The sequence below is a fragment of the Prinia subflava genome, chromosome 17 (genome assembly GCF_021018805.1).
Source record: "Prinia subflava isolate CZ2003 ecotype Zambia chromosome 17, Cam_Psub_1.2, whole genome shotgun sequence".
Classification (NCBI taxonomy): domain Eukaryota; kingdom Metazoa; phylum Chordata; class Aves; order Passeriformes; family Cisticolidae; genus Prinia; species Prinia subflava.
In genome coordinates, this window is record NC_086263.1 from 13932973 (window position 1) to 13945088 (window position 12116).

The 12116-nt window shown below is 53.2% G+C and overlaps 2 protein-coding genes across 3 annotated transcripts; one reads left to right on the forward strand and one right to left on the reverse strand.

Moving 5' to 3' along the window:
* Positions 1–3635: 3635 nt before the first annotated feature.
* MED9 (mediator complex subunit 9) lies at positions 3636–7957 on the forward strand. The gene is made up of 2 exons (XM_063414421.1): positions 3636–3809; positions 7166–7957. Exons 1-2 carry the CDS (start codon positions 3673–3675, stop codon positions 7380–7382), a joined length of 354 nt encoding a protein of 117 aa, XP_063270491.1. The 5' UTR covers positions 3636–3672; the 3' UTR covers positions 7383–7957.
* A 1362-nt stretch (positions 7958–9319) lies between these two features.
* On the reverse strand, positions 9320–11414 carry RASD1 (ras related dexamethasone induced 1). 2 transcript variants are annotated; one of them, XM_063414803.1, is made up of 2 exons: positions 10889–11383; positions 9320–10646 (listed from the first exon to the last, which is right to left on the reverse strand). In XM_063414803.1, exons 1-2 carry the CDS (start codon positions 11172–11174, stop codon positions 10099–10101), a joined length of 834 nt encoding a protein of 277 aa, XP_063270873.1. In that variant the 5' UTR covers positions 11175–11383; the 3' UTR covers positions 9320–10098. The 2 variants fall into 2 exon arrangements, with proteins under 2 accessions (XP_063270873.1, XP_063270874.1); XM_063414804.1 differs by having other exon boundaries at positions 10274–10575; positions 10889–11414.
* Positions 11415–12116: the final 702 nt, after the last annotated feature.

Consider the following 12116-nt stretch of genomic DNA (forward strand, 5'->3'; position numbering starts at 1 on the left):
CACCACAGCAGCTTAGCAAGACTGAAATAGAAAATTCAGCTGATGATGCAGTGCAGGAGCAGGAGGAAGAGATAAAGTTCAACCTGGTGATAGCCACATAGTAAAAAAACGATAACAGAGCTGGTGGCAACTGCACAACAAGCTCCAGATGGTCCAACAGCAAGAAGCAGAGCCCAGTGAAATGTCAGACCATCAATATAAAAACATCAAGTCATTGTAAGGAAATAGTGAAAGGCACAAAGTCACCTGGTGCTGAATTAAATAACTGGTGGTAAATACCTCAAAAGTTCCCTTTGGAAGAGGACAAGAGGTACAATCTGTACAGAAATGACAGGAGAAGAAAGAATAACATTGGTATCATAACAAAACAGGCAATAACAAAAGATACTCTGGATACGGATTATTTGATCAGCTGGGTTTTAGGATAATGGGTTAATGAAATGTCTGGGTGAGCAATGAATGTACACAGAAAATCAGATGGATTGGAAACATTCGCACATTTCAGACACTGCCTGTCCAGCAAGTGAATTGTACAAAGAGCCACAATTAAATTGAGGAACAGGTCGATCATTTGCACTTCAGGTTTATTACCAAATCCAGAGGGAAATTATTAATTTCATTCATCACTAAGTGTCTTTGTTCATGCTTTAGCTGCCTCACATGGAGTTTTCACAGGTTGTTCATTCAAACCCTTCTGCTGAGAAGCTGATAGCGGGTGAAAAAATCCAGAATGAAAATTAGAAAGAACTGTAACCTACCAACAGCTCCTCCCGGGAACAGTGGATGGGCTGACACAGGCATCCCATACGAGATGGAGACCCCAACACAACTGCCAAAGATTTGGAAGGAACTGCACTAGAAGGACATAACAAAGGTCACCAAAGTCACCCCCTTGGGACAAAGGTCTCACAGCTTGGAGCTCCACAGGGACAGGTGAAGGTTTGAGCACACCAGCACTGCCCCTCACCAGAGGTCAACACTGTCTGCACATCAACAACACCAAAAATCTTCTCTTCCCTGCCAGACTTAGCTGCTCTCATCTCTCCCTGCAGCCCACACCAGGGATGTGAACAACTGTCATGCTACAGAGCACAGCTCTGCTGTGCCCTAGTGCAGGTTGACACCACACGGTCTCATCTGACCAATTCACCAACATCTCCAGTGGTGGAGAAGCCTTTTGAATTTTAACCAGACTGTGAAACACCTTTGCTGTCCCCTGGACTTGCCACAAGACACAAACCCCAAAGGACAGAGGTGGGTCACCTGGGGGAGCTGGAGGAGCTGTTCCCTCAAGGAAAAGAAGGCAAGAGGCAGGGACACACCAACTAGATAAAGCTGAATTGCAGCACTCTGGGGACAGGAGACTCCAAATGGAAATGGAAAGGCAAAAAGAAATACTGATTGACAGCACTTTATGTACTGAATGGAATCTGCATGTTGTCACCTGCTGGAACAACTGCCTGACTCAACTATCAGAGGCAGGCATCCAGCAGCCCAGCAATTATTGCTGCCCTCCTCCAGAAAGCCAAGGGGAGAATTAAAACGAGCACAGTACTGAGGCAAATGTCCCCCACAGAGCCTGAATCAACTCTTGCTTTAGAAACAGCTCTTCAAAAGAGGCAGAAATGAACCTCTTGGCTCAGCCCCATCTGAAGGACACAGCATCCTGTGCCTCGTGCTTGGCTCAGTCTAGGGCCATAAATACCACCAGCCTTCCCACAGGGATGTGCTCAGCGGAACCTGGGCTCCCCCAGGCTCCTTTGCACATTCCAGCATCAGTTACCGAACCAGGATCTATTCCTGACAGGAGGAACAAAGTGAACGATTGCATCTGCTATATTTAGAGCAAACAGCCAATACCTCCCATTTAAATGGTTGCCAGCATTCTCGTTAGATGTATAAATAGCCTCTGTTTGTTTTCAGAAAGAAATTGGTTTAAAAAAGAAAACTGCCTTCCCAGTCCTCCTCAGCCTATAACCATTGAGCAGGGAGGCCTATTTCAAATGAAAAATTAAATTATGTGTTTTGTCTAAGCCAAACCAGGAATAAAAGCTCTCAACTGTGGCTGGTATTATTCATGCTGTGATGCTTTGTGTGGGTACAGGGGTTTGAGCACAGGGGCAGCACTTCACTGAAGCAAACTGAGGCTGCCTGGTGCAGAGGGGCATCACCCTCCCTCTCCCAGCCTGGACCACTCACCGTCCTGAGCCACCTCTTCCCCTTGCAGGTCAGTCACCTCAGAGCTCCATTTCTTCACAGAATTCCAGAACGGTTTGGGTTGGAAAGGACTCTAAAGACCACCTGCTTCCAATCCCTTGCCATGGGCATGGACACCTTCTGCTAGACCAGGTTGCTTCAAATTTTGTCCAGCCTGGCTTTGGACACTTCCAGGGATGATGCAGCCACAGCTTCTCTGGGCAGTCTGTGCCAGGGCCTCACACTCAGAGGGAAGAATTCTTTCCCAATATCCCAGGTAACCCTGCCTTCTGGCAGCGAGAAGCCATTTCCCCTTGTCCAAAGTCCTTCTCTAGCTCTCTTGGAGACTCTTTAGGTAGTGGAAGGGGCTCTGAGGTCTCCCCAGAGTCCTCTCTTCTCCAGGCTGAGCACCCCAGCTCTCTCAACCTTCTCCCCCTTCTTCTTCCTCTCCAGCTTCACAGCAGTCCCAGCCCTGACATCACATTTTTGTTCTTCCTCCAGATTCCTCCAGTCTCCAGCCCAGGCTCTCATCCAACACTCCAGCTTGCTTTCCCTCCAACTGATGCTGGCCATGCTTCCTCCCTTGAGCAGAAAGTCTGGTCCCACGTAAGCATCTGCCCTTATGGCATTTCAAGGATCACGTCCCCATCATCCAGCCCATATCATTTCCATTTGCATTAAAGTCAAACTGAGGATACCAAACAACAAAACAACACGGTGGAAAGCTGGGATAAGAGACAACATAACCCTGCTGTGGTTATTTACACAGAATAATGCCATTTTCCCTCAGATTTGGCTTGAAAGAGAGGGATGTATAGAGACTCGGGACACCAATCCAAGTGCACTGAGGGGTTGGGAGCCACGATCTGGGACTCCTGGGACTGCTTGGATGGCTCCTGTGATCCCTGGATGGTTTCTGGAACACACGGATGTTTTCTGGGATCTCTGTGTGGTTCATGTGGTCCCTGAATGACTTCGGGGACACCTGGATGGTCCCTGGCACCTTCTCCTCACCCTGTTCTTGGGGTGTGGGACTCCTCCACAATCTTCTTCCTCCAACCCCGCACCTCCTGTGTGGGGCTCGGGTGGGATCATTGGTGGGGTGTAAGGGGAGGATCCCTGGGGATCGCAGGGGGATCACTGGAGATTTCAGGAGGGATCACTGGAGGTTTCAGGAGGGATCACTGGAGGTTTCAGGAGGGATCACTGTGGGTGTCAGGGAGGATCACTGGCGGGGTGCAGCGGGATCACTGTGGAGGATCACTGGGGCACAGGGAATCCCTGTGGAGGCATTTGGGACGACCACTGGGGGTTTCGAGGGGGGATCACTGGAAGTTTCAGGGGGATCACAGGGCACGGTCCCACTCCCCAGCCCCGAGGCTGCCGGCCCGGCTCCGGGCTCGCTGAGGGCCGTTCCCGCGGCCGTGAGGCGGAGCCCGGCCGGGCCCGCCCCGCTCCGTCACTGCCGGGCCCGCCATGGCGTCCGGGCCCGCGGGCCGCGCCGCTGAGGAGCCGCCGCCGCCGGAGCCGCCCGCCGAGCAGAAGCCGCCGCCGCTGCCGCCCGCGCAGGAGGAGTTCTCCTTCCTGCCGCTCGTCCACGACATCATCAAATGGTAACGGCGGGCACGGCCACCGCCATCCCCCGCCCCGCCGGGCACCGCGGCCCTGCCGCAGCCGCCCCGCTCGGACGGTGCTGCCGCACACCGGAGCCCTCGCGGGGCCTGCGTGAGGAGCAGGGCTAAGGGCTGCCCTCGCCAGTGATGTTCTCCCAGTCACAGCATCCTCGGGGATGCCCTGGACAGGGAGTGAGGCAATGGGATGCCCCTCTAGTGATGCTCACCCGGCTCCCGGCATCTCCAGGATGCTCTGGATGGGAACAGGGCAATGGGGTTTCCCCTCGAGTGATGTGCGGCCAACCACAGCATCTGTGGGATGCCCTGGACAGGGAGCGGAGTTACGGAGCTCCCTCTAAGTTGTTTTCTCATCTTTAGCATCCTCATAATGCCTTGAACAGGGAGCTGGGCAATTGGATTCTCCCTCAAGTGATGCTTTCCCATACCCCACATCCCCAGGATGCCCTGAACAGGTAGCAGGGCAATGGGGTCACCCCTCTAGTGATGCTCTCCATCCTCCCAGCATCTCCTTTGCCCTTTGTCTCTCAGCTGGAGTTCCTGGGAAGAGTGTTGAAGGGAGCTGGCGTCTCCACTCTGAATTGTGCCAGTGCCTGGGTGGTGTCTGGGTCACCTGAGCAGTGCAGCTGCTCCCCTGGCTCAGGTACACTGCCCCACCACTAACCCCAGAGCAGGAGCACTGTGTGTCCGCTGGGTTATTGCTCCAGAGAACTGATAACAGCCTCAGAAAGTACAGGCAGTGCGTCAGGAATGCAGCCCATTCCTGGGCAGTTGTAAAAAGGAGGATGGCTTCCTCAGTGGTACATACACTGTTCTCTTCCCAGTTCAAGATAAGCACTGTACAGGTGAAAGGTGTTGGTGCAAGGGTCCTGAGAACTGACGTGTTTCTGGCCCAGGGTAACCCCTCCAGAGATGCTCATATCAATTCCCAGAAAGGGGATGTCTCTGCCATGGAAATCCATCCAGGCAAGCTCTGTGCTCTCACCTGGGCATACTGCAGGGTGAGGCAGTGGGCATGGGAAGCATGAGTTGCTTTCTTCCTGCCCTCTTCCTGTGCACTCATTGAGGAGCTGATTTGTGTCCTGATTGCTGATATTTCACTTGGAGCAAGCATGTCTGAAAGATGAGGGAGGTTCATCCTTAATGGCTCTGCAGCCCAAGCAGCCCAATCCATGGGAATGAATACCTTTGACACACCAGTCCAGAATGGGCACGAGAACACAAACAACTGTAATGTCACTCAATTTCCCCACTGTGCTAGGTGTAGGCCATCAAGTTGCCCCCTGACCTTGATTTTCTCTGATCTGTGCAGACCACAGAGTGAGGCTAAATCCCCTGGATGTGTGTGCATGTACATCACCAAAATGGGCACTAGCCACAGGCTGAGACCTCCCAGGTTGTGATGTGTCACTGATCAGGTTGTAGTGACTCACAGATGACAGTCCTGGGGGTATTTTGTGCCCTGTCCCACCGAGCCACCCACCCCTCCTGCCCAGCCACCTCCCTTGGCTTCACAGGGGGTGTTTCCTGGGCAGTAGGTGCTGAGCAGTGTGGCAGAAAGGTGGCACCACGGTAGCCAGCAGTGGGATGTTGTCCCTCCTGTCCCTGACAGATGGCAAACGGGCTGTCCTCTAACAGTGCCTCGAGTGGCAGAGCCCAGCCCTGCTGTTCTGACACTGACTCAGCCATGAAGACACATCTCCAAGGTGACTCTGTGCTCTGGAGCGAGGATGTATCGCGTAAATTTGCTGACATTCAAGGACGGGTGCTGTTTCCTGTTGTTTGGGTCTGGAGAAAGTTTTCCTAAACAGGGTCTGCTGATATTTTCAGCCTTGTACACTCACTGGCATCACTGCTGAAGTCCCACTGTGTGGCTCCACCAGTGGTGGGTTGTGCTGATGTGGTGAAGAGAACTGTGCCTTAAGGCAGGTTTTGTACCCAGTCCATCAGCACAGGCTGTGTTTTGGTGCTGTGTTCAATCCTGTGTTAGTGCAGGCTCTTCCCACACCTCACTCCCACCTCTCCATGCCCCTAAACAGGGAATTGCTTCAGTGGCTTGATCCAGCAGCAAAACTACCCATCAGGAAAAAAAAACCCCACACCAACCCTAAAATATTTATCCTTTTGGATCAACCAACCAGGAGGGAGCTGTCAGTTCTCTTTGAGTGGGGAAGGGGATGAGATGTGGGGACCCCTGTCACAGCCAGCCTGCAGCTGTGGTGGATGAAAGGCAGTGTCACCCCATCCCTCCCCAGATGTGCCATGGGCTTGGTTGTATTTCTGTATTTTTCCACTGCCGACCTGGCCCTGAATGCCTGCATAATGGGGAGACATTATAGTACCAGCTGCAGTTTTATTTAGAAGGGAATAATGAATATTTTGTTCCAACAGGCTTTTGAAGCAAGCAACAGCCATCTGCTTAAAAGTTTTGCTCTCAGCCATGTCACGATTCCCCAAAGTTATAATCGAGCACCTCTCTGCCCTGGTCATGCCAAGCAGATTTATTTTTAGGCCTGGCTATTGAACAGTCTCCCAGTTTTTCAAAGACCATTAGAATCCTGCTCTCCCTATTAACAGGCAGCCTGGAAGCGGGGACTTGCTTTTGCCTGGAATCAGTAAAACTTCTTGCTGGTGCTAACAAAGCTGAGTCAGATACTAATGAGGGTTCAAGGGCAGACGCTGCCTCAGACAACACTGAGCCTTGAAAAGCACAGAGCTGGCTGCAGAGCCAATTCTGCTGCTCTTAAAAAAAACACCCCAAATCAACCCAAAAAACCCCCACTGCTTCTCTTTTATTAAGTATAAATCCCCAGAGACTCCTTTTAAAGCTCCCAAGTACCATTTTCTCTGCCTTTGGACACTCTGTGATACTTTGGGGAACAGTTTCTGTTTTCTGCTGTCAAGCTGTTTGACTGCATTGATTTTTTTGTATTACAGCAGCAACAGGTCACGGGTGAGACAGATCTTTTTTTTCCAGGTGACTACACACAACACATATGGAATCTTACCTTCCCCAAAGAGAGGTACAGGAGTTCAGAGGGAGAATTTAGCCTGCTCCAGGGTGATGTTTGAAAGCTGCAGAGCAGCTCCTAACCTGATTAATGCATCCTGAGGTGACTGGATTGTGTGCTGGAGATTTGCAGGAAAGCAGTTTGCCCCTAAGCTACCCAGTCTATATACATCTGTGTCATTTTATTGGGATAGGTGAATCAGGTGTGTGTAGCTAGATACCAAGAGCAATTTCCCCAGTGAATTCCAGTTTAAACCCCGGATGTATTGGAAATTACAGCATTTTCAATAGGAGAATTCACAGTGTCTCTATTTTCTCTCCTCTGCAGCATGGACAAGGACAGCCAGGATGTTCACCAGGTACTGAATGAGCTCAAGAACAAGTTCCAGGAGATGAGGAAGCTGATCAGCTCCATGCCTGGCATCGGGGTGAGCCCAGAGCAGCAGCAGCAGCAGCTGCAGAACCTGCGGGAGCAGGTCCGGACCAAGAACGAGCTGCTGCAGAAGTACAAGAGCCTTTGCATGTTTGAAATCCCCAAGGAGTAGGAGAGGCACAGCTCCACTCTCCAGGTCTGAGATTCCTCCTGTCCAGGCTGAGCAGGGTGGCAGAGGTTGGCCTTCCTTCCTTTAGGTTTTGTGGCTGCAGAGCTGTGGCGTTGTGCCTGTGCGGACCGTGGGTGTGTGGCACCGAGCCAGGACACCGTGTGCCCTCCTGGGACAGTGGCAGTGGCACGTTCCCTTCATCAGCTGCAGGACTGTGCACTTACACATCCCATCTCCTGTTTTCTCGCTGGGTGGGGTTCTTCTTTTCTACCTTCAAACAAGCAGGAGACATTTTGCTTTCTCCTCGCTAAAGGTCAAAGTACCTGCTGGTGAAAAAGTAGGCATTTCTGTAGGTTTTGGATTTTTTTTTTAACTTAAAAATGGCCAAACATCGAAATGGAACATAAGAGGGAAGCATGAACTGTTTGGCCCTGCTCCTGGAAAGAGTCTCTGGTACACTTTCCATTCCCTGTGTGTTGGAAGAGGAATAATTGCTTTCAATTACTTCTGTATTTCTCTTATTAAACAATCGGTGGTTGTGTCTGAGATGAGTCAAATAAAGATTTATGAATTCCAAACTGCCCCTCTTGTGTGTTCACTGAGTGGATGTGGGCAGAGCAGGGGCAGGGTGTTGGCAGCACATGGGATCCTGGGCCCAGCTCCAATGTCTTTCCCTCTTAAAACAGAGGAAGGGCAGGAATCAAAACAAAAGGCATAAATGATAAAAGCTTTTAGTTATTCCCTACTAAAGTCAGGCTCAACAAGACAGGTAAGTTCCACATCCAGGGGCTTCCCACGACCACAAACGTTTGAGCAGCTGGAACAGGTAATTCTGCTCAGTGGGATGGTTGTAACTTACCTGTAGCTGAGAGATTTACTCTGTCCCCACTGAGATACTGTTACTAGTACTTTCTTTGGGAAGGTGCCAGTGTGTAAACTCTGAGTAAAGCAGAACACCGAGATAAACAAAGCACAATGTACACATTTTTTATTACTGAAATTGCCTCTCCGCCAGCCATTGCCTGTCCCAGCTCAATAAATTCCTGTGTCTCATGCCTGGATGATGTTTTCCATTCTTTTGCCAGTTGCTGTTCCTGTGAAATCAGGCATAGGCAGAGCTGGAAGAAGTAACTTGTTGCCAAAGAAATGTCTGGCACTTAGTTCAGGAGCAAGTTAACTCTGTCAACTTGAATCCAAGTTTCAAGCGAAACTGAGATGGTTTGCTGTGCAGTCTCTCTCCCCCACTGTTGTTTTGTGGCTTCAATATGATTTTTTTGCCATTAATATGTACTAACCACAGATCTGTGCTGCTGCATGAGTGGGAAGCAGAGGTTCAAAATGAGCTGGAGGAGAAGCTGGAGCTGGAAAAAGCTTTCTTTGAAGAGCGATCCTGTTTCCCTTTCACTTCTAGCAATGATTACTGCAACTTGTTATTGGAAAGAGATTAAAAACCATCAGATGTAAAGGTGACCTTTTGAGCAAAGTACTTCCTCTACTCATATTGCAGAGTAAAAACAATATCCCAGCTGGGGTGCCAATGAATCAGTCTGTGTTGACATCATTAAAGTGTGCTTAGTTAATCGGCAAAGAGCATGAAACACAATCAGCCCTTTCTAACAGTGATGTCAGTTTGCTGGGTGACTGCGGGCGGTGACAATGCCACTGCCCGCCGTGTCGTGGGGCTGGCAGCACCGTCACTGGGCGTGCTGGAGTGAGGGAGGAGTGCTGGCTCGGTGACCCGCTGTGAGTAACTCCCTGCGTGGCCCCTGCTTACCCTGTGTGGCAAAACCCCGGCGGCTTGCAGAGGCGGGAACCTTTGCACTGGGAGCCGGAGAAAATGGGGCAATACAGGGCTGGTGTTGCCACCTCGGAGCTCAGGCCTTCTGTTTAGCAGGCTTTGCTATGGGACAGGGCAAGGAAACAAAGCAGACCCACAGGTGTCATTTTTAAAAAGATTTTATTAATTTGTAGAAAAAATAAAACATCAAGTTTCACCCACGGTAGAAACACTTGAAGATTTTTTTTTTTGTTCATGTCAATGACAAACAATACCTACATAAAGTGCCTATTATTTTATTTTGTAAAACCCTTCCTGCTCCACCCCCCTCCCCCCCCCCAAAATCTTGCAAATCAAACAAGACAAATGTAAACAAGAGTCAGGTTTTTGGTCCATTGGGGCTGTAACTCTGCAATGTCTTTGCAACAGCTTAGAAGTGTCTTCTGCATGTGTTTTTCAGACACAGATGAACACACAACACAGAGCCAAAGTCCGTGCACAGCTTCTCAAGTTGGAAAAAAAAAACAACAAACCAAGAACCAACCCCAAAGCCCCAGGCAGGTGCTGGCAGGCCCCTGCCCTCCCTCCTGAGGGCAGTGCCTGAGGCTGGGTGGTTTGGGAGGGAAAGAAACACCAAGGTCTGTGCCCTCCACACTCATCCTCCCACCTGGCTGCCCAGCAGCTCACCCTTTCCCTGTCTCTTTGCCCAGAGGAGGAGGCTGTTCCCAGTGACATCCCCTCCTGCCCTCCAAAGCCTCCCCCTTCGCATCCCTCGCTCCCAAAATGCACCCCCGGAGAGGGAGATGATGGAAGCGGGAGGAGGGAGGCTTGGGGAGAGGCAACGCCCTCTCTGCCCGAGTGGGCACCAGCCCAAAGTCAGTTCAGAAACGAGCATCTTTCTTCCTTTCCTTCCTTCCTTCCTTCCCCAGGCGAGGGGGGCTCCTAGCTGATGACGCAGCGATCCTTCTCCTTGCCGTGCCCGCCGCCGATGGCTTTCTCACGGATGTACATGAGGTCGCTGTGCACGCTGGGCCGCCGGGCGAAGGGGGCCACGATGCCGTACGCCTCCTCCGTGCCCCGGCCCCCCTCCTTCAGCAGCTTCTTGCCTTTCAGCGCCTTCTTGTGCAGGATGTCGCAGTACTGGACCGAGACCTTGCGGTGCAGGTCAGGGCTCATCTCGCTGGGCAGCTTGGCCATGGCGAAGAGCGCCTGGAACATCTGGTCCAGGCTGCTGTTCCTCTTGGCTGAGATCTCAAAGTAGGCACATTTTTTGGGGTCCCCTCCCACCAGCTGCTCGATCTCCCGGGGCTGCACCTCCCGGTAAAAGTCCCGGTCGCCTTTGTTGCCGCAGATGACCAGGGGCACCTCTATGTTCTCCTTGGTTTTGTTCTTCAGGCACGACTTGGTCTCCAGGATTTGCTGCTTCAGGCGCTGCACCTCCTCAAAGGAGTCTCGGTTGTCCAGGCTGAACACGAGGATGAACACGTCTCCTGGGGACAAAGAGGGACGTGAGATGGTTGCAGGGATGGGGACACAGAGACACCCACTCCTAAGCCAAACAGAGGCTTGGAGAAGGAAGGACCAGGCAGCACCTGGGTCCTGCATCCTCCAGTCCACCAAGAAGAGCTGCCCAACCACCTGAACAGACAGAACCGTATCTCCCTCCTCCCTGGACTGCAAAAACATCCCCAAACTGAGCAGGAATCTGGCAGAGGGACCTCCTGACAAGTACCTGTGAGGATGGAGAGGCGGCGCATGGCTGGGAAGGGGTGGTTGCCCGACGTGTCCAGGATGTCGAGCTGGTACACCTCGCCACGGATGCTGTAGAACTTGCGGTGGAAGTCCTCGATGGTGGGCGTGTATTGCTCCTCGAAGCGGCCGGTGAGGAAGCGTGAGACGATGGCCGTCTTGCCCACCTTGGAGGAGCCCAGGATGACCATGCGGTAGCAGTTCTTGGCGGGGATGCTCAGCTCGGCCTCGCTTGGACACATCTTCTTGATCATCGCTGCCAGTTTCATTGACGCCGGCAAAAGCGCAGCTTGCGCCGAGAAGGAGAGGAGGAGAAGGAGGAAGGCGCTGCCTGCCCGACTGCTCAGCCCCTCTTCCCTCTCAGGAAGGGTCGGTGTGAGCTCTGCACGGCGGCCGCCGCGTTATATGGAGCCGGCAGCGACCGCCCCTCGGCGCGTCACGGCCCGGGGCGGCGGCGGCTGAGTCAGCGCCCGGCTCCGCGCCCGGCCCGGCCCGCGCCCCCCGCCGGCTCCGGGCTGCGCACTCCGCTCCCGTCCGCACTCCTGGAGCTCGGCTGCCCGGTCCCGCTCAGAGCCCGGCTGGGTCTCCGGGTGCTTGGCAGCCCTGTCCCGTTCGCAGCCCGGTTCGCACTCCCGCTGCTGCGCAGCGCGGTCCCTCTCCCATCCCGGTTCGCGTTCCCGGGAGTGCACGGACAGGTCCCGTTCCCATCCCGGTTTGCGCTCTCTGAGATTCACAGCCCGGTCCCGCTCGCAGCCCGGCTGGAACTCCTGTGCTTCGAACTCTCTCTCGCACTCCCGGTGCCTTTCACAGTCCCGTTTGCGAACAGATCTCTTCACATCTCAGCTCGGGGTCCCTGTGCCTTGTACCGGTCCCGTTCCCGCCCGGTGCGGGCTCCCGGCGCCCCGCAGCCGGCTCGGGGCTCCCGGGGCTCGGGGAGCGGGGTGACCCCGAGCTGCAGGAACCTGGGGCGGGGGGTCCGGGGGGTCCCATGCCGCTCCCTGCTGTGCTCTTGCTCCGATTTACACTTGTCCGGTGCAAATGCCCGAAGGACCGGAGAAAAGACCCCGTTGGGTGCGAGCTCCGGTGAGCGGGGTCGGGAGCAGAGAGAAGTCCCGGTCCCACCGGGGGCTGCAGCGCGGGCTGGGAGGACCTTGACCGAGGCACTTAGGACGGCGGCTTTCCTTGATCCCCACCTCGACCCTGATTCTGAT